The sequence below is a fragment of the Prunus mume genome, linkage group LG5 (assembly GCF_029339155.1).
Source record: "Prunus mume cultivar Tortuosa linkage group LG5, ASM2933915v1, whole genome shotgun sequence".
NCBI lineage: Eukaryota > Viridiplantae > Streptophyta > Magnoliopsida > Rosales > Rosaceae > Prunus > Prunus mume.
In genome coordinates, this window is record NC_142702.1 from 28,162,846 (window position 1) to 28,183,851 (window position 21,006).

The following is a 21,006-nucleotide window of genomic DNA, read 5'->3' on the forward strand; positions in this document are numbered from 1 at the left end:
CAACATTTCAATCGTGATAACTAAAACTACATGGACTAAAGTCGAACTTTGACCGAATTATAGACCAAAATCTTAATTTAGTTTTAGTTTTTGGTTAAGTGGAAGCCCTAAGCCCAAACACGTTAAGAAGATGAGGGCAAGGTACTAGCCCAAATGCTCAGTGTGGGTTAAGATACCACTAAGCCTGTGTGTCTTAATTTTTTCAATGGTTAAGCCCACCTAGTTTTAGCCCAAAGCTAAGCCCCTATAAGCCGAAGGTCCTGAAAACGCTTCTTTGTGTAGTTCACAGCTCGACGTAAACCCTAAACCAAAGCAATTGGAAATAGGGTTTTATCAAGGGTTCAGAGGCCACAGCAGAAAGGTAAGCATTTTTCATGGCCAGTCTCCTAAGTTTCAATGTTGAAGCAAACTGATTTAAGCTCTATACAACCGTAGTCTTTTAATTTAGGCGTAAGATGTAATTCTTCGTTTCTTCCTTTTTCCCTTTGCTGCTTGGCTGCCGAGAAAATTGATGTATAAGAGGATGGAAAGATATCGCATTTTCGTAATTTTTAAAATTTTTATGAAATCCCAACTGTAGTTTTTTGTGTGTATGAATCTGTTCATAGGCTGTGGTGTGTTATTCTGATATTTCAACTTTGATTGATTTGAGCTGGAAATAAAAGAAATATATTGGAATTTGTGAATGATTCTGTGTTTATTAAGATTAAGATATGTGATATTGTTAGGTAGGTTATAAATTTTAGTCGTGCAGCATAGATTTATTTCTATTTTGTTTCCTGAATGCATTAATCTGTTTTTGGTACAAATCTTTTCAAATGTGTGAACGGATATGAAGTGATTTATCCTGTTCATTAGTCTAAACAACTTGCTATTTTCCTAATAGATTTACTAAATGGGTGTATCCAATAAAGAGTCCAGACGGTTTAATGAGGATTCCATGGAAGAGGATGATTTGGAAGATGTGTCTGAGCCAGAATCCGAACCAGAATCAGAACCAGAATCTGAAGATGAGGAAGATGTGAAATTGACTGAACCATCAAAGAAAGCCATATTCAACAGAGATGGTCTCCTTGATAAACTCGGAGATATTAGCTGGCCGGAGAATGCTGGATGGGTGCACAAACTTTCTGTTGATATTGATCAAGAGCAACAGGTGGACGTGAATGATGACCTAACTCGGGAGCTCGCATTTTATACCCAGGCTCTAGAGGGAACAAGAAAGGCATTCGAGAAGCTTCAGTCAATGGGGCTTCCTTTTCTCAGGCCTGAGGACTACTATGCGGAAATGGTGAAGACAGATTCCCACATGGAGAGAGTGAAAAGCCGGCTTTTGGTAGAGAAGAAGAAGATTGAGGAAGCCGATGAGAGAAGGAAAGCTAGAGAGGCCAAGAAATTATCTAAAGAGATTCAGACTCAGAAGTTGAAAGAGAGAGCTAAGCAGAAGAAGGAGGACATAGAGTCTGTGAAGAAGTGGAGGAAGCAGAGGCAGCAGAGTGGGTTTGCTGGGGGTGACAAAGGCAGTGAGTTGGATTTGGCATTCGAAGATGGGAAACCATTTGAGAAGTCAAGTAATAAGAGGCCAGGTGTAGCTCCAGGAGATCGGTCGGGAGGGAAGGCAAGACAAGGTGTGAAGGTGGGAAAGAAACCGAAGAAGAGGGATATCAAGGATTCCAAGTTTGGATATGGAGGGAGGAAAGGTTCCAAGAAGCAAAATATGGCTGAAACAACCAATGATTTGAGAGGCTTCAATAAAGATTCTCTCTCAGGAAATAAGAAAAGGAAGAGGTGATACCATCTTAGGATTTTGTTTTTGTACTAGTCTTTCTTTCTGGTAAGGGCTTGCCTGTTTAGCCTATTAATTTTTGCTGGTGACTTTAATACATGTGAACTTTTAAGTGTGTTAATCCTTGCACCAACACTACTGACCTTGAAAGTGGTGGTTGTGCTTCTTGGTGGATGATCATAGTTTGAAGTAATATTTTTATTGATGCAAAGTTTTAGTTGGTCCTGATGAAGCCAAACACTACAACCAATTTGTAGCTTTCTTCATATGAAAAATTATGATTTACAAACAAATATCTTATATATGTCTACATCCATTCTATTTCATGAACTGTAGCTTCCAACTACAAAGAATTTTGTGGTGTTCATATGCTTCTGGTTTCACCTTGCTTTTAATAAATAAATGTGCAATCAGATCCATTCAAATGCATTTCAATATCCATCTGCTTCGCCTATAAACTGTCCCGGAAAGCCGATAACATTACGTTTTTAAAGCTACACTTGTTAATCAGTTCTGTGCTCTACCAATGCAAAGGCCCTTCAACATAGATGCCAGATTTATTTATTTATTGATAAAAAAGCGATATAATTTTATTAGATAGAAAAAGAGTATAAAGGATATCATTAGCAGGTCTTTTATATATATATATATATATATATATATATATATATTCCTGGTAACAAAGACATTGAAATTTTGATTGAAGACAGATTGGACTTTTCTTTGGTACAAAATAAAAAAGTCTGGGATTTGCTCAACAAATAGTCAAAAATAAAATTTGTGGTCCTATGATGTCAACTTTTGATGCCAAGAAACGAAGAAAGTTCCATGTGAGGTTCTTGGCAGGTACGTTTGGACTTTTTTGACTAAACAAAAGAGAGAAGACCCACTAAACAATGAGTCATTTGGGAAGTTTCATCTCAACTACAGTTGATTTATATCTCAATCATTAAACAAAATCACATAATTTATGTCATTTTCTATGTAGCTTTCACACCACACACCTCACCATCTACTCGTTAACATGATCTCCTTCAAAAAGCTTCTCGCCTACACTTCTTTCAATCCACTGTACCAGTAGTTATAAATAGCTTCTTCTCGTTCTTCTCCTAACACCCCAGCCCTACTCCTCCTTGCTTTTGTTCATCAAAATATATCCTATCCACTCCAATCCAATCCAATCTGCTCAACCATGTTGGCTTCTACAGTGGACTTGCTCACTCAGGCTGCTTCCAATTCTCTGCTTGTTTTCTGCTTCTGCAATTTGATTATTGTCATGATCGTCATGGGGTCGAAACCGGGCTCTTACTTTGATCAAGAAAGTGAAATTCCAGTCTCAATGGTCACCAGCAGCTACAAGTACAACAGAAACAACGCAAATTGTAAACAAGTTGATGATGCTAAATGTAAGCAGGAGGAGGGTACTACGGTCAATCCATCAGATACTGTTTTCAGCCAAGTTTCATCAAATGCCAAGAAAGAACTTGCCACTGCCGGTGATGAAAAGGACAGCATCATCAGCCATCACAATGACAGCAAGAAGTGCGACAATGATGATGAGCTGAGAAGAAGAGCGGAAGAGTTTATTGAAAAAATGAACAAAGGATGGAGGGCAGAGTTGTCGAGAACTTCACATTTAATCTAAAGGGCCTTGCATAATAAATTTGTATTAGCTTGGTTTTTGGTCATCATCAAGCTTAAAATTTTGCACATTAATTGAAACTCCGATGTGGTTTACTGAGGAAAATTTAATTTTAATCATTAGAAATAGAAATGTTCTTAGAATTGTCGGTCCCCGGAAATGAAGTCTGCAACTGCAAATCTTCTGTGAAATTCTTGATACTGTCCTGTATGTTTTGGAGGGTAACTTTGTTCAAACTTATAGATTAACAAAACGTAAGCAAAAGCCTCATATCATATGCCTTGATTCTGGTCTCACATGGATAAAGAGGGAAAGTGTTTGAAAAGTTACAAAAGGGCATGTTCATTTGGTAATGTAAGCTGCATGAACTTTTCTTATCTTCTTTTGTATTTTGGTCCATCGTTCAACTTTTTATCACTTCCCCTGCTTGAGAGAATAATTTATATATATATATATATATATATGGTTTTAATAATAAAGAACCTCATATCAGTTGCTGAAGGACAGTGATTGGTTTTCAATTATAAGCTATGCCACCAATTTCAGGAAAGCCAACGTTTTGCCTAACTCATACGTGTTGTGTTGGTCTGATGTCAATTTCGAAATAAGTTGGTGAGTCAAGATCTTTTAATATAAATAAACCCATTTTCAAATAATTTTCTTTAATTTAAGCTATCCTTAGTCTCCTTCGCATAATTACCTGACTAATAGTTTTCTAATATCTTGCAAGCAAACCAGTTTTAGTCAAATTTAATGAGATGATCAGGTGCATGTTCTGTTCTGTTTGCAAAAGAAAAAAAGAGACAAGAAACAAAGTACCATGAAAACGGGCTTGGTTAGTGGGTGATGTTTTTGTGATGACGCAGACGGAAGGAGAGGCTGAGAAGGAACCATGTGAGATTCTTGTTTGGTACAATGGCCTTTTAATTAAAAAAATGAAAAAGAGGCCCCATCATCCCCATAATTTTAGTTGGGAATAAGCTTTCCATTCCAATGCATGATAAATAAAAACTTTTTAAATTTTTTTTTTATGCCATTTATCATTAGCTTTCACAATACAGAACATCTTCTTCTCCTTAAAGCTTCCCATCCACTCTTTCCTTCATCCATTCAAGCTTTCAAGTGGGCTAACCTCTTTTCTCTCTCTCTCTCTCTCTCTCACACACACACACACACACATTTTGTTAACAAAGTTTACCCTTCCAATGTACACAACTATGCTTGATTCTACACTAGATTTAATCACTCAGGCTGCTTCCAACTCTCTATTCATCTTCTGTTTCTGCAACTTGATCATAGTCATTATCCTCGTGGGCTCGAAACCCATCTCCAACAACAATGAAGAAAGAGCAATTCACCTCACAATGCCCACCAGCAAGCATGTGGATGATGAACAAGGCACAAGGGCTAAACAAGTGTGCAAGAGGAACAATGCCTTGATGGAAGCCAGTCAAGTGTCAAATGCCCAGACTGCAATATCTGATAACAGTAAAGTCAGCAGTGCCAATAGTGACAATGGTGAACCTGAGGGTGATGATGAGCTGAGGACAAGAGCAGAAGAATTTATAGAAAGGTTAATAAAGCATGGAAAGCAGAATTACTAAGAAATTCACGTTTATTTTAGGCAGGCATGGTCTAAAAGCCAGCAATTTTTTGTTGCAGTGATGAGGCTTTGCTGTAGCTATGTTGATAACATCTTTAAAAGGAATGTGCTTAAATTGCCTTCTATTATTCCTTTTAACTTTATGACTTTTTTTCTCTCTGTTTTTGGAGTTGTGGACTTAAATGTTCTGTCATATGGATAAAGAGAACCGATTTGGGAGAATGAAAGATAGATATGCAATTTTGTGAACTTTTTAAACACTCATAAGTTCATAACCAAGAGAGCATTCACTCAAATTCCAACTTTCAGATACAAAGAAGTTTATGGGACAAATCACTAATCATGTTTCATACATCTAAAAATGCTACACCATAGAACACTAGAAATACATGAATACAACAGCCACACGATAAGCCTCGTGCTCGAGAGACCGACCTAAAACCTAATAAGAACGACTACAATCCTGGGTTAAAACCAACATGAGGTACGTTAAGCCTAGTTTGTCCTTCACAAAAGAGCCAATGAGTTTGCATATTGGTGTCAGACAAGGTTGAGTGAGCCTAGATGTCACTGATTCTGGAGAAAATAATTAAGATACAACCATCACACAGGGAGCAAACGTGATCAATAAGAAACTTCACAGTTTGGTTGACCAGGGCCTTTAGATTCCTCTTCCGACAACGATTTACTCTCGGGTGCTGAGTTCTTAAAGCTGTTCATGGGGTTTACAGAAGTTGAATTGTTTCCATGGAAGGAAGGAGAAGTCAGAATGGGCTTTACTCCACCACAGACCTTCATTTCTTCACCAGACACGGCATTGACAACAATAGGGACAATTGACGATGATACAGGCTCGAGTCTCTGTTTCTTGGGCTTCTGTTCCTGCTGGTGACCTGGTAGAAAACTCCCCACCACAACCTGATGTAGTTAAAACAGTTCAAAGGAAAACATTAACTGCATAACTCTTGATATATACAGGTGGAACATGCAAAAAAGAAGTATTCACTGTTATAAAGTAAGCTACAATACATTACAATAATGAACTTATAATATAATAACAAAATATTGGATTATTTGATAAAGAAATAGTAAAATTAACATTTTAAACGTGTCAGAAATTAATCAATTATATAATGACTGACTATTAATCTTCTTTTACTTCATCTTTTGTTCTCTCTTCCTAGGAAATGATGTTACCTGCACAGGGCCAGCAGCTATCAACATACCAGCAAGCCCTCCCCCAACCACTCTACCATCTGGACCTGCCAAAGCGACACTCATGCCACCAGATCTGCTCTTTGTTCCTGCGTTCTCAATTGCAATATATGATCCAGACAAGGAAAGTATCTCAAAACGGCCCTGTAAAATTTAAAAGAAAAAAAAAACACTGTCAAATTTTCTCCCGATCAACAACGTCAGGAAACTGGGTATGATAACAGTTTAACTACATCATGTCGGCCAAGTTACAAACTTGAAACTTTTTGGGTCAGCATAAAGATAAGAACTTATACAAGTCATTTACTAAAACAGTTATAGAGTTGATCAATCTTCCACATTAATGTTGTCTTCTGCAGGAACATATGGAGTCAATAATTGCTGTATTTTCTTTTGATTTAATGTGTTGTTCACTAGCTATAGTAGCAGAACAAATAACAAAAATACTGAAAGGTTATACTCTTAAATATAGAGCATTTAAAAATAAATAACATATGATATACACAACACCAAGTATGTAAATAGCTTGCAACTAAGAAGTTACATTGTATAGTAGTAACACACAATTTGAAAGGAGGACGAAAGGCCATACCTCATATGTTAAAGTACCCCCAGAAGAACTGGGCTGCCGAAGTGTAACATTTGAAATGGTACCATTTGCAGAAAGTATGCAAATAGCTCGAGACCCTTGTTGAGAGAATGACATGATCTTCATCGTAACATCCTACGACAACCAGAAGAAATATCAGAAATCAGGTCAAGAACAACATAGATCAAAGCACTAAGTCTTGGACATGCAAACTCATCCTTAACAAATCTTGAGATGAAAACTTCTATTATCGATTAGGAATAGTTGGCATGAGATTGCTGTAGTGACGTGAAAATTTGTTTCACATAATTTTTCAATGCATACCTCGCCAGCATGGACAGTGAGGACATGAGGTGTAAAGTTTGCACCAACAGAGTATGCAATTTTCTCACCTACAAAAGAATTAATAACCTTCAGCGAATCGAAAATAAAACAAACAAATAAATTCTCATCTAATGTATATAATACCCATAACCATGAAAATGACAATGCATGGAGATATTAGATCATTATTGATTAGAATAGATGGAAAAATGAACAAAGCCTGGAAATTGTTGCCTAGTTCACCACCAGAAAGAGGCAACCCTAGATAATTTGATGAACTTGAGAAGGAAATAAATAAAAAGGGAATGAATAACTACTAATGATTTAAAATTTGTAGAAACGAACCCCATTAATTTTATAATAAAGGTCATAGTTTATGCCTTAGGGCCGCTCAAAAACCATTCCGTGACTAGACTGCCCATAATCCTCAGGAGACAGTAGCTCTTGAACCAAATATGAGGTTTCTTTCTACAGTGGTTAAGGTCAAAACTTGCCCAGAAAATATTAATCATAACCCGAACCGTATAAACCCAGTGTTTGTGTGCATAATTCTCGTGCCCAGATGGAGTTTAAACTCTTGCAAGCCAACCCATAGCATTTTCTTCCACCACATTTTCTGCTTGTGCTGCCTTTATTTTTCTCTTTCTTCCTTATCTTGTGCAGCTTAGCCAGGTCTTTCCACAGAACCCCACCAGAGCCAGCAGGTTTTTAAGAGATAATCACGTAATTAGACAAAGTCCAATCCAGGCACGTCACCCCATTAGTGGACTCTACCTATTGAACAAGCTGGCACCTTCAATCATTCTCATCCTGTTTCCTCGTAAGCTTTAGCTATCTTCCCTCACAAAAAGGCAAAGGACTAGTATAATATAATTGTAGGCAGCCAGCAGAAAAACTCCACATCTTCACCACATATACCATTTGCTTCCAGATCTGACAGGGAATCTGATACAAAAAGGGTCCACTCCCACACCAAATCCAACAAACATTCCCTCAAAATCGTACTCTAAAAACGCAAATCCAATTTCAAAATTCAATCTTTTCACCGCCGGCACAAGCCGTCAACGATTTTGTACCAAAGTTTACTCACAGCAATAAACACAAGCCCTTCAAAGCTACCATAACAGATCATGATCATCCCAAATGTAACAGTAAAAACGGTAACCAACAATAACTGAAAGTCAAAATTTTCAAAGCTTATAAATTTTAAAAAGGTCTTAGATCCTAGAACACTACATATGAGAGTCGTTTTATTACCTGAGCTCTCAAAAACGTCATACTTGTGAGACTTCTTGACTGAGTCAACGGGCCGCCCTCTGCCCCTTTTCCAGGCCGAGAACTCTCCTGTGAGCGGAATCGAAGACGAAATCGGCATCGGCGACAATGCCGACGAGACGGTCTTGTCAGGTCCGTACTTCCTAGGCCTGCCCCTCTTCTTCTTCACTTCCGTACCGGTCAAGGCCAAGCTCATCGGCGAGGACGTTGGAGCCGCTGCCATTGTGGGACCCCCAGATGGGCTGGGGTTTTCATTTCTCGGGGCAATTCTGTAGGTATCTGGAGCTTCTTCACCGCTCACTGCTACCCCAGAAACCAAGTTGTCTTTCTCCTCCATATTTGTATGTAACTTTCAGACAACAAAACCCTAGTAAGCTTAAACCCTACAAACTCTTACAAATTTAGAACCTACCCATTAAAGCCCTCAACTTTAGGAAGCAAGAATACCTAGAAAATGTGATCTCTAAGGACAAAAAAAGTTGATTGAAATACAACACAAGAACCCAGAAGATTTTCTGTGAAACTGAGCTAGAAAAGTCCAACTTTTCAAGGAAAATTTGGAACTCTATAAACCAAAATTCGTCTTTAAATGCTGAAAGCTAGAGAACCCAGCGCTGCAACTCCTCCAGCTCTGAGGTTTGTCTCCACCATTGTAGAGAAAGCACAGAGCTTCAATGGCAAGAAACTGAATTTTAGTAAAAAAAAATTGTAAACAACTTCCCAGAATTACAAGGAACTAGAAGCACAAATTCTTCTTGTGATTTCAGAAATACTTCGAAGAAATGTAAATTTAGGGTTTTGCAGGAAAAGGAGGAGAAATAAATAAACTATTAAAATTGGAAAATTATAATTAAAAAATAAATTGTATATTTAAATATTAATGAATTTGATTAAAATTTAATATTCTAATTGCAAATTCAAAGTATAAATTTTAGTTAAGAAATTGGTTCGCGTCCGTCTCGGAAATTTAATAAAGGCGATTTAATAAATGGACAATGATACTGAATTTGAATATTTAAAAAAACAATCAAGTTTAGTTTGAGAAAAGAAAAGGGCTTTTCTATTTTATATTATCTTTTATTTATTTAAAGTTGTATAAAGAAATATATATCAAAGCTGTAAAGCTAACGTTAGAGCCATGCCAATTTTCCAACTACTGACAACTCCTTTGTCTTTTCAGAAAATTAAAGTTGACTAGAACATTTTAATTTGAACTAAACGCCCTTTTAGTTTCAGGTATCTACTGTTAATGCCACTGTAAAATAACATGCCCTTCAAAAAATTAAATATGAAAAAGGAAGGCTTATGAATTTGCTAGTGATAGATTACCAGAAAAATAATCCACCACTACAAGAAAGGAGATTGTTTACCCAGAAAAGGAAAAAACAAAACAAACACAAAACTTGTGCTTGCTGCTTGTATTGTTCAGCATTTTATGATTGGAAAGAGATCACGCTTCTAGCCAGAGAAATCTGTCTGAAGAAAGCTAACGGATCCAATATTTGGTTGATATGTAAACAATGCAGATGATCTCAGAGAAAGCTCATGAAATCTAAAGAGCATGGGCAAAGCAACAAGTAAACCTTGTTCACAGCAAACCACATCATGCAGACAGTCTTCTTCAACCAATCAATCAATTTCCATAGATAATGGAACAAAGGAGCACAGAAAACTTAATGATGATCACATTGATTAATCAAGAGGGAACAGGTTCGGACACCTTAGTCCACGTTCACTGGTCGTAGACTATGTACACCAGATCGGGGAAGCCAATTACAATTGACTTAAAAATCAGAAAACCAAAACACAAGAGGAAAAAAGAAATGCTAAAACAACACTTAATTCAAGTTCACCAGAAATTAACTAATCTATCAAACTTGTATCATGGACTTGATATGTGCTTTTGGGAGCACAAAACCAGCTCTTCTTTCCTCAAAAGAGTATTCAATCTCTTCAGGGATTTCTTCGACTACATTGGCAGCAAAAGGAATTGGTGGATGAGCCGGGGTCATAGCTGTCTGCATTGGTACTGACACCGTTGATGGCGTCGTTGGTGCAAAAATTGGCATCACCTTGGGAGTCTTATTCTCTTCATCTGCAAGATTGGTAGACTTCAAAGGAGTAGTCATTGCACCATTTTCAGTTGGAATAGAAATGGGTGAGAAGGGTTTCCGCATTGTGGGTGTCTCTACTTCAGAAGCATTTGTGGCACCAAAAGAGTGCTTTTTAACAGGAAGACCAGCAACATCCAAGCCTCTCCTGCCTGCATAAAAAGAGAAAAAGATAAAGATATATAATTTTATTGTTTAAAAAAGTTTTGTATTGTGTCTGGATGGCAATGTTCACTAGACAGCAACAGAGATGGTGTTCCAGTGTCATGCCTCATTTTTTGTTTAAAATGAAATCACTGTGTTTAAGTTTTGGGTACAGCAACAGATGCTTCTGGAACACCGACCAACGAAGAATAAAACAAACATGTTTCTAGGTACTACTAGCAGAGTCCTCCCCTGCAAGGAAATAGAGGGTGAATAACCTTCGAGATTTGTTCACCTGAGGACAAACACAAATGAGAACAATTGAAGTAAGAGATTTACCTGAGGACAAAGCTGAAAAGCCATCATCCAGATAATTACTTAATTGCTCATTCTGGTGGATTCGGTCAGCCTTCCTTGGGGTTGGACGTGAATGAGGAGTAGCTTTGATCGAGTGAAGTGGATCAGGTTTCGGAGCTTGCATAGAAAGTCTTCTATTGCTTGCACCTCCAGTTGACATTCTGGGAGCTTTCTTTACACTCTGAGGTTTGGAAGGACTTGGTTTTGACCCATAAAGTGCCTCTTGTTCAGCTATGAGCTGACCCTGAATTTTTTTCTGGTCCTGAAATGGAGATTTAATTGTTAAAAAGATTATCTTACTCGATCTTATTCAATAAGAAAGAACCACGATATGGATGCATGGTCAAACGAAGTCCATCTGTGAGTAAAATGAAGATGTTCAAGTGAAACTACAGAACCATACCCGCTGCCTTCGGCGTTCTTGCTCCTTCTCCTCGCGTAAAATAGTATACTCTTCAAGCATGGAAAGAAGACGGATCTGAACAGAAGTAGATAACAAGAAAAATTGTGAATTTGCATATATGAAAACAAACAAAATAAACTTAAGCTGGAATACCTCCTAGAGAATTCAGAAATACAAGGAAAGTAACTTACACCATCGTATGTGAAATCAATGCCTCTCTCCTTCTCCCATGCTATGGTTTTTGAAGCCAATGCATCCACCATTGCTGTATAAACACATATGGGAAGCAAACCATAAGGAGGAGGGGGGGATGAAGAAGAAGAACTTGTGAACAAAAACAGCAGAAAAAATAACTGAGACCAGCAGACATAAAAAAAAACTTCTACTACTGGAGAAACTCAAGCACTTCAAAAGGATCAGTTAAATTCCAACTAGCCAATGTAACTGAGACCAGCATGCATATAAATCAAAATTATATTCTTGAATTTTAAGGGGTTCTGTAGCAGTCAGCATTAACCAAGGGTGCCATTCTACAAAATGTGGTCTGTACCTGGAAGTTTATTAACCAGAGCACGTGCTTTCTCAGCACGTTTAAGAGTAAGATGAGCTCCTCTTCCAGCATTGTATCGGTTTTCGTCCTAAATGACCACAGAATAAGACAAGTAAGCAAAGGGATATGAATGTGATGGAATAATCAACATGTAAAATTATGGAAACAACTAACCCTGTTATACTCCTCGAGCCAGCACTCCTCATCACATGCAAACAACCATTTGTCAACTTTTTCAAGTATTTCTTTCCGGCTAAAAGCTTCCTCCTTAACCTTTGCAACCTGAAGCTCAATTTGATCGAGGACACAAGCAGGGTCCACATCTCCTGCAAACGTAAGAATGAGGCAGACATTCAAAGACAAATACGTAGGTATTTATTTTCTGTTACACTGTGATATGCTATTAAGAATTTAAAATGCACCTGAATCTATAGCTTCAATGACGTAATCAATTGCGCTATCTGCTTCTAGGACCATATGTGTCTTTCTACAGATTTCCTCTAGCTCAGACCTCTTCTTAAGAACAAGCTCTTTCATTTTACTTGATTTCAACTCTTCCAACCGAGATACTTCTGCCTCAACCTGCACAATACATTTAGTCTACGTGAGTCCTTGAGAAACATGCTGATCCAAAATTTGAAAAATACAGAATTATTGTCAAAGACTCACGTAATTGATGAAGTCCACAGAGAGTGTATTCGGTTCAGTTATCTCATGTTCTGAAGCAGCAATATTACAGGTTATATTCTGAAACATCTGTTGCTCGTCAATTGGCGTATCCATCAAGTTCCATAGCTCTAACATGGTAGATGCAAGATCTTGAAGCTGTCAAAGATTAGAAGTTCACTAAGATCATTAAGTTAAATGCATAAAACTTTGACTAGAAACTAAAAATTGACTGACAACATTCTTTACCCTCTGCATTCTCTGTAGTTTAACCTCCCGTAATTTTTGTATTGCAGCAGCCAGCCGCTCAATTGTATCATTACTTATATTCTTGCATCCTTCTGAATCATCTAAACTGGGATGAACCTCACTACTTGTCTGCTTGAAATCCATACCCAGAACTAAGCAAAGTGAGTTCAATGTACACAGGTGGTCCTGTATCTGCTTCAGCCGATCACTCTGCAAAAGAAGAAAGAACAGATAAATGAGGAAGGGCATCTAAGAATACGACATTAGATTATGATGACATGCAGACAGAGGAAAAAAAAAAAAACACTCAACCTTCTCAGTTTGGAGTGCATGCAGCTGTCTGTGCAATTCTTCAAGCCTTCTTAATGACAAATCAGTTTCATCAACAACCGTCTTAGAAGAACTATACTCTGTGCTCCCATTAATCTCACTTGAAATAATTTGTATCTCCTCTAGAACTTCCAGAAATTTATTTTTTCTGTCCAATTTTCTTTTCTTCATCTCCTCCAGCTGTGGAACTATTTTGCTGAGCTCTTCCTTCAAGCTTCCAGCATTTTGATCAGACTGGAATGACAAAGAAAATCGTAAATAATGCTGAGATTTGAATTAGATGTCTACTAAACAATCACACCTTTTTTATTTAAACATTGAAATTGTGCATATATCTCAGTTCAATTTAGGGTAACAACATTTAGTTATTCATCTTTTCAAAGGTCACCATTCAGTTCAAAGTTTTAACATCAAATTCTAATTCTATTGCACATTGTTTATTGCCATTTGGAAAGAAATCGATGCCACAATGGCCCCTGACCTGTCTAATATGTACTGGTCGCTCCCCCATTGCAGAACAGATTGCTGCTAGTTCTGCTTCAGAATCAGCAATTGCTTGCCTTAGCTGTGCCCTACACCTATTTGCCTGATCTACCTTTCTTCTGTATACTTCTAGACACTCCTGCTCAAGCTCAAGCAACATCTTATCCCTGTCTTTGTCAGACTCCCCAACTTCGTTCCAAATTATCTACATTGTTAGAAACAAGAAAGAAAATGAGTTTAGTAATTTTGTGTACTTCAACTTATCATATACAGGAAGCTAGACAAATTTCCTTTTATACTCACAGATTCGTGAGATACCTGAAGTTCATATAAAAGTGATCCACATGTTGTTTCCATTTGCAGAAGCTGCTCACTTTGGAGATTAGACATATTGAAGAAGTTATACCTGCCACAAACAATTTCCACATTTAAACCCTAATTATATGCATTGCGTAAATCGACCATCAAATACTAAAAGTTATCTTCCTGTTCTGTGATTTATCAAATAAAAATACAAAATTTTCTGTTCAAACCTTGTTACTCTCAGCTCTTTCTCATTCCCAATATGGTTTACCATCTAAGCCAATTAAATTCAACTCAAATACTCAGACATTTCAGGAAAATGAAATATGGAAAGCTCTAAATGGCAACTAAACCCTAGATTCCTCAAAGCCCAACCACAAATTTTAGAATTTCAGGTTTCTCACCAAAACTTTGGAGAAATTCCATATCCGGTCGGAATCACCCCAAATTCTGACTTCGAAAGGAAAATTATATTTTCAAAAAATATTTCCCATGCAATTTAGCTCAAAGAAATTGAATTGAAAACATCATTCAGATCACAAGCCGGAAATCAACTAGAAGCATTCTGTTAGGCAGTAAAGAAAGCTGATGAAAAAATTTCAACAATAAAATATTTTATCATTCAGAATATCGATACCCTCCCCAAGGAAATTTTTTTTTTTTTGTTGGTCCAAAAAGGAAACAGAAAATTCAAAAACTATAAACTTGGATGTTTCTGTTACTTCCGTGTTTCTTTCTTGAGAACCAGACGGGGGAATTGGGAAAAAAAAAAGGGAAGAAAATAATGAAAATGGGACGAAGAAGATCCAGAGGCAAACCTGAGAGAGCGAATTAACGAACGTTAATGATTTGCTGTACGGATTTTCTTGCTACAGCAGACGCTGGTGATTTTGAGATTTTCCTGAGAAAGAGAAAACGTGGGCTTCGCTTTTCTTTTCTCGGAAAGCTTAGGAAAAAAAGTAGGAATTGGGGTTTGAATTTTGATGGAGAAATATGGATGGATCCTGGAGATGTATTGTGTAACTGAAATGTGAAATCTTTAGAGAGAGAGAGAAGTAGTAGCCGTTTGAAGGAAAAAAGAGGACCGTTGAAGAGGGAGAGCGCTCGTAAAGGATTTGTTTTTTAATGATATCCAGGAAGCAGCAGGTACGCACCAACGGCATTTGAATTTCAAATCCTCACAAGATGAGTTGGATTTGCTGCAGTGGATTTATGGTTGCTCTCATCTATGCATCCAATAGTATTTCGCCATGTCAGCAGAAAAGTCAACTTCTGTGCCCACTTGTTTTCTAATTTGCAACGATTGCATGGAAATGAAATTTAATTTCTCACCAAAAAAGAAAAAGAAAAGTATAGTATTATTTGAGATCTATCAAGTTCTGAACTTCTGATATTTCCAAAATATTCTAAACTCTCCATCTTGTTACAAATTTGGAATTATTTTTATTTTAATGTTTATTGAATCAATGGAATAGATCAATATGCCAATAAATGTAGAATTAAATATTTGTATTACATATTTTATTTTAATTCCTCCATGAAAAAAAAATTATAGCTACATAATTAGGGCGCACAAATTTTTTTTTCCCATGATGAAAACCATATTTTGACAAATGTGAGTTAAACTAGTTGGCCGGGATGGTGACCACGAAATTGTTGGTGGAGAAGACAGAGCATAAATCTACATGATTCAAAGCTTAAACGCATAAAGAAACACATATATAGAGCTTATCAAAACTCTGCTCAGGTTGAGACTTAAAAGTTGCCAAAACCATCTTATGTTCCCACACAACAGTTGTATTTTACAACACAGATAAGGAATTTCTAAACGCATAAAGAAAAACATGTAGAGAGCTTATCAAAACTCTGCTCAGGTTGAGACTTAAAAGTTGCCAAAACCATCTTATGTTCCACACAACAGTTGTATTTTACAACACAAATAAGGAATTTCTAGAGTACATAACCATTTTCATAACTATACTAAAATTCTCTTAAAGTACATATTTAGCCGCTAATCCTCCCATTTGTTACAATAGATAACATCTACAAGCTATTTAAAAGAATAAAAAAAAATGTTATATGTAAGCTTGGCCCCAATCCGGACATAAGATAAATATCACTGACCATTTACCTTTCCACTTTGAGAACACAAGGCACATTATATATCTCATGTGGAAGAGTTGTTGCTGCCCTCATATTCTCTCCTTATGATTTCGAGCACAAATTCGTTCCATGTATCAACCGGACCTGGCATGCACCAGTGTAAGCAATCCTGCGGTGGAGGCCTTCCATCAGGGCTACGTTGTGTTTTCTTATTCGGGTCCGGGCTTCTGTAAGGGCCTGGATGCCCGTCATGGCGGTACTCAAAAGGTTTAGTGATATCCATCAATTTCAACTTCGATTTGTTTGTCACTCCTTTCTCAATTGCGCGGTTAAAACCCATAATCTGTTTTTGGTGCATTATATTTGTGAAGCCATTTTCCACTACTTCACCAATTGCAAGAGGCCTTACCTTCCCCGTGCATGATCCGCCTGTATTCCAAGCCCCACCCTCATAATGGTCAGGTGAATAGGAACGAACAATGGCAATCCCTGTATAGTTTGGATGTGTTGCAACAGCCCTGAGAATTGTCTCAACGGATATTCCAAATGCATCAATATTGTTGATCTTCATAGGCCTGGATTTGTCTGGCCACCACAACTGCCCTCCCACAATCTCATTGTTTAAGACATAGACAGACTGCTTGGCAAACCAATGGCCAGAAGAGAAAATAATCACATCAAACTGTGGGATGAGATCCATGAAGCGGTCATCAGGGGCATCAAGGTGGAGCTTCGCCACACCCTCTGGAGCAAAATCAAATGCCTCAGATGTTTGCTTGACAAGCCACGAGGACCAAATCCGGACTACAAACGTAGATGTCAACTTGAAGAAAAATCGTTGCATTCTCTTGTTGCCCCGATTTTTTGGAACTTCTACCTGAAAGCACCACACCAAGATGTAAGAACCACCATTAAGTTACGTAAAGATATATAATACTAGCAGGGTTAGCAATCATGAGTTGTGAACAAGTCAGCCAAGTCAAGGTCAGGCATGGACTAAGCTACTAAATTAGGGACATGCAAATACAAACATGAAAACAGTCTTACTATAAGAGAAGTCGAGCTGAAAAGCCTGTGTTTCAAAGCGCAAAGAAGAAGGGAAAAAAATTGAGAATTCCATTAAAACAAGAATAATGAGAACAGACTGAAATATTGGATCAACAAAGGAGAAGGACAAAATGATCAAGGCCACAAAATCTTGACCCTAAAAGGAAAGGAGCAAAAATTTCCAACAACCACTTGTTGGCAAAACCAAAGAAATACCTTGTCAATTATACTGACAAGTACAAGCGTTCTACAAGATGTTCAATCCCTAATCAGGACATGATTGGCCATAAAATTTAATTTGAGTTTGTAGTTTAATGAGAAAAAGGTGTAGATAATTGCCTGCCAGAGAATGCACAACAATGATTCCATATGGTTTCGAGCAACTGAATCACCAATGAAAGCTATTGTCTTCCCCCTCATCAACTCTAGAAATTTCCTGGCATCAAAACGTGGCAGGTCACACTCAAGGGGCTTCCATCGCCAATTCTCATACTCCTTGTCAGGTCTCCCATTTCCCTGGCAATTTTGCATCTGTGTCAGGACAGGGCATGTATTGTTCGTGTACAATGGTCCTGATGAATCATAAATCCAACTTCCACTGTATAGATCACAGCCTACATAATACCAACAAAATGTAAGTCAAAATCTTAGAAAGAAGTACTGAGAACAAAAATTCCACTTGAAATGGAATATATTAACTCAAGCCATGGAATTTGGCATTCGTTTTATAAATACAGGATCTGGAACTAACTAGAGTACTGGGACTTAAAAAAAAAAACGTTCTTTGAGATATTTCAAGCCAAAGTTTATAAAAAAAAATTCTATCACAACTGCAAACGGCTAAAAGATTAAAGGAACAAGTCAAATGTCAGCCAACATGAAAACATAATGAACGAACACGAAAGCTACCTGAATCAACCGAACCACCAGTTCTTGCATTGCTGGGCAGAGGAGAATAAGCTGGCATGCTTCCAGATTTGGAATCAGAAGGATCTGAAACAGAATCATTTGGCTCGATCTGTAAGAAGTTTGAGTTGTTGAAAAGAGCTACAGAAACAGGTTTTCCAGTTTCATCAATTTCTGTAACATTGGACGAACCAGAAACAACCTTGGCCCCATCTTCTTGCATTGAGCTATTAGACGGTCCAAGAGCAGGTTCTGCTATATCCTTTGTCTCCTTGGTTTCTGAAACTATTGATGGACCAACCGAACTTGAGGACAGCTGGGGATTGGACTCATAAGACAAATTCTTATCAGTTATTTTCATATTGTCATCAATTGAAGAGCCTGTTGAACCGGCAGGCACTGATGGACCAGCTGATTCTACTGATGCAACATTTTCGATAACTGATGGACCAGGTAAATTCGCCTGCAGAGCTGCTAGATCTTTGATATCTTTAGTTTCTGAAACAACCACTGAACCAAGGGAACTCGTGGGAACTTGTGAATTGGAATCAGAGGGTAAATCCTTATCAACCAGTTTTGTATGTGCACCATCTGAACTCTCGGGAACTTCTATATTAGACTCAGATTTCACATTCTTATTGAAATTATCTACATTGTTAGGAAGGGGAGAATCGTAAGAAGTTTGACTGCCCATAGAGCTCGAATAATCCAATTTCTGCAAACTATCAACACCATAGAAATACCAGCTAACCGTGGAACCAATTGGGTAAGTCACTAAAACCCAGGAAGCAAAAAGTAGGAACAAAGCCAATCCCACCACCGAAACTACAATCCATGAAAGAGCTTTCGGATAGTGAGTCATTGAAATGGAAGCTTTGGGCGAAGCCCAAGTCATGGCTTTCCAAATCAAGTAAGTCGTGTGGAAAAAAACTACCTAAACTAGATTAGCTACCAAGGCAACCCAAAATCATGCGTAGAAATGGCTAAAGGAACTACCCAAGTTTGAATTTTCTTTCCAAATTAAGACAAAAGCCAATAACCGAAGCTTGTCATAGCGGTTATTGGTGATCGAGCTCAGCCTCCTCCAGCAACCCTGAAAAATATATAAAACAAGAATTCAAGATTTGAAATGTAATTCAGGTACCATAATGGCAAAGATGGAACTTTATAATCTAAGTAATTTCCATTACTAACAAATAACAATGCAATTCTTGTTTCCAAAGGGGGTTTGAAGATCTAAAGAATATACCTTGATCGACACTCGAGCAACCCAAGATCTAGGAGCACCGAAAAGCACCGAAACTGATTGATTTCCAAGAAGGAAACAACAAAATGAAACCTGAAGGACTTGTTTTTCAGGTGAAATGAGATTCTGAAAGACGAATGCTTTTATGTACGGAACGTGGAAATGAAAGCAGTGCGTGAAGATCTAGGATCAGGGACTTGTAACTAAAGAATAATTATGAGAATATCAAAGAAAGAGGGATTGACATGGGAAATGTATCTTCTTTTATTTGAGTGATTTGCGGCAGATTAAGCGACTTTCCATTCTTCTTCTTCTTTTCTGGACTTGTTTATAGTTGGGAGAGAGAGTCATTAATGGAAGTCTGTAGTTACCATAATGCCCCTGGTTCGGCCATGAGGAATATTATGCCTTGAGGCCGACCTCATTGTTTTGGTGTGGCGTGGGTGTGGGTGGCTGAGGACGTGACAGCTTCACAGCGTTGGATGCATAAGAAGTACGATCCTCAATTTTCTCATTGATTATGAAATGTTAAACAAAATGAGAAACGATGATACGTACTGGTTTTGAATAAACTCAATCAAATTCGACAATTAATTGGGAAATGCCAACTCATTTTCGTATTACAATTTGATGGAACGCCCCATTAAATGAGATCGTTATGGCCAAATATAGAACTTGAAGGCTTATTACTTGAATTTTTTTAAAGGAAAGTCTTTATTAGTTTATATCACTGTAACTATGAAGTCCCAAGATGGCAACATGATAATTTTTATTAAGTTAGGGCCAAATCAATGTTTTCCTCTTTCACAAAATAAATAAATAAATCTTTATTTGGGTACTACAACTAAATTTCTAGGATTTTTATTAAAATATTTAATACTAATTATTCACTAAAGAAATAATAATTAAAACATAATTACTAATGAAAGTATCTAAATAAGGATAAGATAATATTTACTTAATAAAAAACAAAATTTAAAAAAGGATATTTTTAGCGTATAGCCGTTCGGCTATACTTTTCTGTTTAAAAGGTATAACCGCGCGGCTGTACACTGCCGGCCATGCTCTATAAATAGTATTTTTTTTAACGGTATCGCCGAACGGCTATACTCTTCAAATAGAATAAATGTATAGCCGGCCGGCTATACTCTACGAAAAGAATATTTTAAACGTACAGCCTCACGGCTATACCATTTAAATAGCATCATCTTATTTTTCTTTTTTAAATACTTTATTTAGTAGTTATGTTTTAATTACTATTTACATAGTGAATAATTAGTATAGCCGGACGGCTATACGCTTCAAATAGAATATTTTGAAGATATAGCCGCCCGGCTATACGCTATGAATAGAATATTTTAAAGGTACAGCCTCGCGGCTATACCCTTTAAATAGTATTATCTTGATTTCTCCTTTTTAATTACTTTATTTAGTAGTTATGTTTTAATTATTATTTACATAGTGAATAACTAGGCTCTCCGCATGTGCTTTCAGGCATATGAGACCTTTTTTCAATAAAAAATTAAATTTATTTTAGAATTAAAAAATAATAATAGATAGTTGTGCTCTATAAAAATAGGATCCATTATCTGATTTTTCTTTTTAATTAGTTTATTTTATTCGGGTACTATACTAAATTTCTAGGATTTTATAAAAAAATATTTAAGACTAATG

The 21,006-nt window shown here is 37.2% G+C and overlaps 5 protein-coding genes and 1 pseudogene across 8 annotated transcripts; 3 read left to right on the plus strand and 3 right to left on the minus strand.

Annotated features, from left to right (window-relative positions):
- Window positions 1-220: 220 nt before the first annotated feature.
- LOC103333316 (rRNA processing protein-like protein) lies at window positions 221-1,997 on the plus strand. 2 transcript variants are annotated; one of them, XM_008236134.2, is made up of 2 exons: window positions 221-361; window positions 887-1,997. In XM_008236134.2, exon 2 carries the CDS (start codon window positions 896-898, stop codon window positions 1,790-1,792), a length of 897 nt encoding a protein of 298 aa, XP_008234356.1. In that variant the 5' UTR covers window positions 221-361; window positions 887-895; the 3' UTR covers window positions 1,793-1,997. The 2 variants fall into 2 exon arrangements, with proteins under 2 accessions (XP_008234356.1, XP_088908731.1); XM_089052605.1 differs by lacking the exon at window positions 221-361 and adding an exon at window positions 433-457.
- Window positions 1,998-2,849: 852 nt separating this feature from the next.
- On the plus strand, window positions 2,850-3,533 carry LOC103333315 (uncharacterized). The gene has a single exon (XM_008236132.3). The coding sequence runs from the start codon at window positions 2,979-2,981 to the stop codon at window positions 3,429-3,431; it is 453 nt and encodes a 150-aa protein (XP_008234354.1). The 5' UTR covers window positions 2,850-2,978; the 3' UTR covers window positions 3,432-3,533.
- A 960-nt stretch (window positions 3,534-4,493) lies between these two features.
- Window positions 4,494-5,190, plus strand: LOC148917504 (uncharacterized; annotated as a pseudogene).
- Window positions 5,191-5,281: 91 nt separating this feature from the next.
- LOC103333314 (AT hook motif DNA-binding family protein) lies at window positions 5,282-9,208 on the minus strand. The gene is made up of 5 exons (XM_008236131.3): window positions 8,417-9,208; window positions 7,160-7,227; window positions 6,839-6,970; window positions 6,229-6,390; window positions 5,282-5,949 (listed from the first exon to the last, which is right to left on the minus strand). The coding sequence occupies exons 1-5, from the start codon at window positions 8,769-8,771 to the stop codon at window positions 5,656-5,658; spliced, it is 1,011 nt and encodes a 336-aa protein (XP_008234353.2). The 5' UTR covers window positions 8,772-9,208; the 3' UTR covers window positions 5,282-5,655.
- Window positions 9,209-10,101: 893 nt separating this feature from the next.
- Window positions 10,102-15,212, minus strand: PLE (Microtubule associated protein (MAP65/ASE1) family protein). Of its 3 annotated transcripts, XR_016127056.1 has the most exons (14): window positions 14,849-14,987; window positions 14,031-14,133; window positions 13,726-13,932; window positions 13,227-13,478; window positions 12,915-13,124; window positions 12,669-12,824; window positions 12,422-12,581; window positions 12,174-12,325; window positions 12,000-12,087; window positions 11,641-11,714; window positions 11,450-11,524; window positions 11,029-11,308; window positions 10,816-10,941; window positions 10,559-10,697 (listed from the first exon to the last, which is right to left on the minus strand). XR_016127056.1 is itself a non-coding variant. In XM_008236130.3 (13 exons), the coding sequence occupies exons 2-13, from the start codon at window positions 14,115-14,117 to the stop codon at window positions 10,306-10,308; spliced, it is 2,118 nt and encodes a 705-aa protein (XP_008234352.2). In that variant the 5' UTR covers window positions 14,118-14,133; window positions 14,849-15,212; the 3' UTR covers window positions 10,102-10,305. The 3 variants fall into 3 exon arrangements, 2 of the variants coding, with proteins under 2 accessions (XP_008234352.2, XP_088908729.1); XM_008236130.3 differs by lacking the exon at window positions 10,816-10,941 and having other exon boundaries at window positions 10,102-10,697; window positions 14,046-14,133; window positions 14,849-15,212; XM_089052603.1 differs by lacking the exon at window positions 10,816-10,941 and having other exon boundaries at window positions 10,102-10,697; window positions 14,849-15,160.
- Window positions 15,213-15,919: 707 nt separating this feature from the next.
- Window positions 15,920-19,652, minus strand: YLS7 (trichome birefringence-like protein (DUF828)). Its single transcript, XM_008236129.2, has 4 exons — window positions 19,336-19,652; window positions 18,090-19,179; window positions 17,520-17,794; window positions 15,920-17,010 (listed from the first exon to the last, which is right to left on the minus strand). The coding sequence occupies exons 2-4, from the start codon at window positions 18,979-18,981 to the stop codon at window positions 16,198-16,200; spliced, it is 1,980 nt and encodes a 659-aa protein (XP_008234351.2). The 5' UTR covers window positions 18,982-19,179; window positions 19,336-19,652; the 3' UTR covers window positions 15,920-16,197.
- Window positions 19,653-21,006: the final 1,354 nt, after the last annotated feature.